Source organism: Teleopsis dalmanni, chromosome 1 (assembly GCF_002237135.1).
Source record: "Teleopsis dalmanni isolate 2A chromosome 1, ASM223713v2, whole genome shotgun sequence".
Lineage (NCBI taxonomy): Eukaryota > Metazoa > Arthropoda > Insecta > Diptera > Diopsidae > Teleopsis > Teleopsis dalmanni.
The window spans coordinates 84,851,808-84,855,155 of record NC_051846.1 but is presented as its reverse complement, the minus strand read 5'-3'; the positions used below and the strand labels follow the sequence as shown (position 1 = coordinate 84,855,155).

The window sequence follows — 3,348 nt, the reverse complement described above, 5'->3', positions numbered from 1 at the left end:
GATTTTGAAGCAACATTTAGAATAAGCTGACAGAAGATAGATTAAGTTAGGTTATGCCGGCGATCCAAAAGGGATCCACTTAGACCTATAGGCTCATTGTGTTACAGTATAATGGAGAGAATCGGGGTTTAAAATCACCTAGAACCTTTGGCAAAGCTCAGAATGTTGTTTAGTGGAAAATCTTGAAGTTGATCAAGATCTATAGAGAAGACGGCCCTTATTGAGTCGCAACCGTACATGAACTGGACAAACACAAAGCAGATGGGATACATTTTTATCCTCTTCCCTACTGCAAAAGGTAAGATATTTATATTTATTTTGGACATTTTGAAGTGAGCATATTGTCTTTTATTAGTTCTAGGACTTAATATTTAAAGTTCTTTGTGTAAATTGTATTATAAAGTTATTGATTTTAATGTCAATATGACAGTAGTGACTATTTTGCTTAATAGAAACTAATATATTTAATATGCAGGTTTCGAAAAATAGTGAACTACAACAACACAAACTCTTTTTATACTTTTTTAATGAATTGAATATTTGGCTGACCATACCACTTGTTTCGAGTATTGTCAAATACCACCATCAGCGGTCTTGGAATTTAATTGAGATTGTAAATACCATACCCTGCTAAATTTAAAGCTCAGAGTCAGTGTACTTGCGGTTTTAAAAAATGATTTAAGAATTTATTTATATTTACATATATATTTCTACATAACAATATTTAACAAAATTAAGTATCTGTTAGCTGGTTAGGGCCTTTTAAATAATAACAAATGGAAGTATGTTATTGAATTATAATGATTTCAGTCTAATAGTGGGTTTGTTAATCAGTCACAGTTCAGTTAGGAAACCACAATATGCCCGCTAGAATAAGTTGATAAACAAAAATAGCCTTATTTCAAAATTTTAATTTTTTAAATTTATTTAAATTAATTCTTTAATTTAATTTCAAAATTTCTTGTAAATTTCTGTTTCTGCAATTATTATTTTTTTTTATTAATGGTAAGTATAAAACATTTTCAAAAGATATATCATACTTTGGAATATTTTTAAAGATCACTGATTATAGATATTCAGCGATATCCGAAAAAATTGTAAATTTTAAAAATTTAGAAATGTAAAAACCTTTCATTCTATTTGGAATAGATTTCTTGTCATTAGATAAAGATAATTACTCACAATAATTATTAAGTTATATTAAATATAAATAAAAATTAAATAATATTTAATTTTCAAATTATTGATACTAAAAAGCTATTGTGTTATCCCTCTTTCTATTCAAAATAGATTTCTTGTCATAGGATAGAGATAATTTCTAATAATAAAAATTAAATAATATTATTTAATATAAAATAAATAAAAATAAATAATATTTAATTTTCAAATTTTTAATGCCTAAAGGCATTTTATTGTCCCTTTTTAAAAATGGATTTCTCGTCATAGGGTAAAGATAATTTCTAATAATAAAAATTAAATAATATTAAATATAAATAAAAATTCATTTTATTGACTACTTTTCTATTCGAAATAGATGTCTTGTCATAAGATAAAAGTAATTTTTAATAATAAATATTAAATAATATTAAATAAAAATTTAATAATATATAATGCCTTTGTATTATCCCTCTTTCTATTCGAAATGGATCTTCTTGTCATAGGACAAAAAACATATATTAATACTAAAAGCCGTATTAATGACTACTAAATAAATAAAAGCCAAATTATTTTATTTAATTATTGTTTTATATTTATTTTTTTCTTTTTTATGCAATTTTTTTTTCAATTTATAATTTATAAAAAACTAAACATAAACTTAAAATAAGTTAAGTCTGCAAATATCGCAAATATAAATAATATTTGAATAAATCAAAGTTAAGAAGAGGAGAAGATTTCTCAATAAATAATTTAACAGATTTTAGAGTTACTTTCGATTGCTTAATACGAGAATGCGAGATACAAACTTTCATACATGAACATAAATACATAAATACATAAATTAAGAATGTTTCAATTATAAATAAACGAGTTCACTGGAAACAATGAGGGAAGTTACACGAGTATTTACAAATTTTTTGTTGATTTTTATAAATAAATTAATAAATTATCAATGAAGTAACAATGGAGTTGAGATATTTCACAAATTGTTGATGGCACGCACACACACACTGGCTCCTCGGCACACACACACACACGAACAAGTTAAATTACATACAATATTAAATACAAAGTATAAAATCACGATTTGTTTATTGTACTTAAAGCCTAAAGGCATCGGGCAGGCGTGTGACGAACGAAGATTCTACGCTGCTATACGCTGGTCTACGCTGCACACGATTTTTCAGAAGACACAGCACTGGGACGGTCCCGCGGAAGACGCACTACAGCGACACGACGAATTCTTTGCCGGTCTTGAAGTCGGTGCACTTAAATTGCGGACAGCATTTTGGGAATGACCATGTGGGATCTGCGGGCAGCTCCTCACAGCCGGGCATCTCCACGTAGGGACAGGTTTCAATATTAATGGTCAGTGTTCTGATATCGCAGGTCATGGCAGCGCAAATGCCCTTCGGTTTGTACTCCTTGTTGGGCAACATGGCGCGACGTGTGATCTTGTCGAAGCATTTGCCGGGATGCGCTGTAAGTAAAGAAGACAAACAAAGCGGAAGTTAGTGACTACTCAATATTTCATACGTTTTATGTACGTTTGTGATGTTTTATGAGGAAGTAGGAACAATAAATTTTGCATATTTTATCGCGAATACAGAAATGTTTACTATGTTCACGCTGACTCAGTTGAAAGGCCAATTAATTGCTCAAAGCATAGACGTGATCGATTTGCTAAATGAAGGCACGAAATTTATTTTCTTAGAATGACGAAATATTAAATTTTGTTTGCATTTTTTGTTATTTGTTATTTATTAATTAAATTATTTTTATATGAAAGCGTTCTTAATTCAAAAGTAATTAAGTTAATTAAATTAACAATTAAAAACAGATTTTGTGGATATTAAAAATATTCTTTTATAAATGCCGAACTTGGCTCTTAAAGAGTTCAACAATAAATTTAAAAATACCAAAAAAGAAAAATAATTAAATACTTTTTAGTGGCAAAAAAGTACAGAATTTGTTGGCTTTTAGAATTTAATGTTAATTGAAAATTAAATTAAATTGTTGGCCATTAAAGAAAAAATAACAAAAGTAATAAAAGTAATGTTTTAAGCTGCAAATGAACTCATCACTTATTTTTGATGGCTGACTCGACTTTACTTATTCACCTACTTAAAAAAAATATCTCTTAAAAGGCAATAAAAAATAAAAACTTGAACGAAAACGCAATCAAACAAT

At 27.8% G+C, this 3,348-nt stretch overlaps 1 protein-coding gene across 1 annotated transcript; it reads right to left on the bottom strand.

Annotated features, from left to right (window-relative positions):
• Positions 1–1,740: 1,740 nt before the first annotated feature.
• LOC119686105 lies at positions 1,741–2,663 on the bottom strand (the record flags this gene model as incomplete). The annotated part of the gene is made up of 1 exon (XM_038100573.1): positions 1,741–2,663. A coding segment is annotated over one exon (282 nt), but the record flags the coding sequence as incomplete, so codon positions are not given.
• Positions 2,664–3,348: the final 685 nt, after the last annotated feature.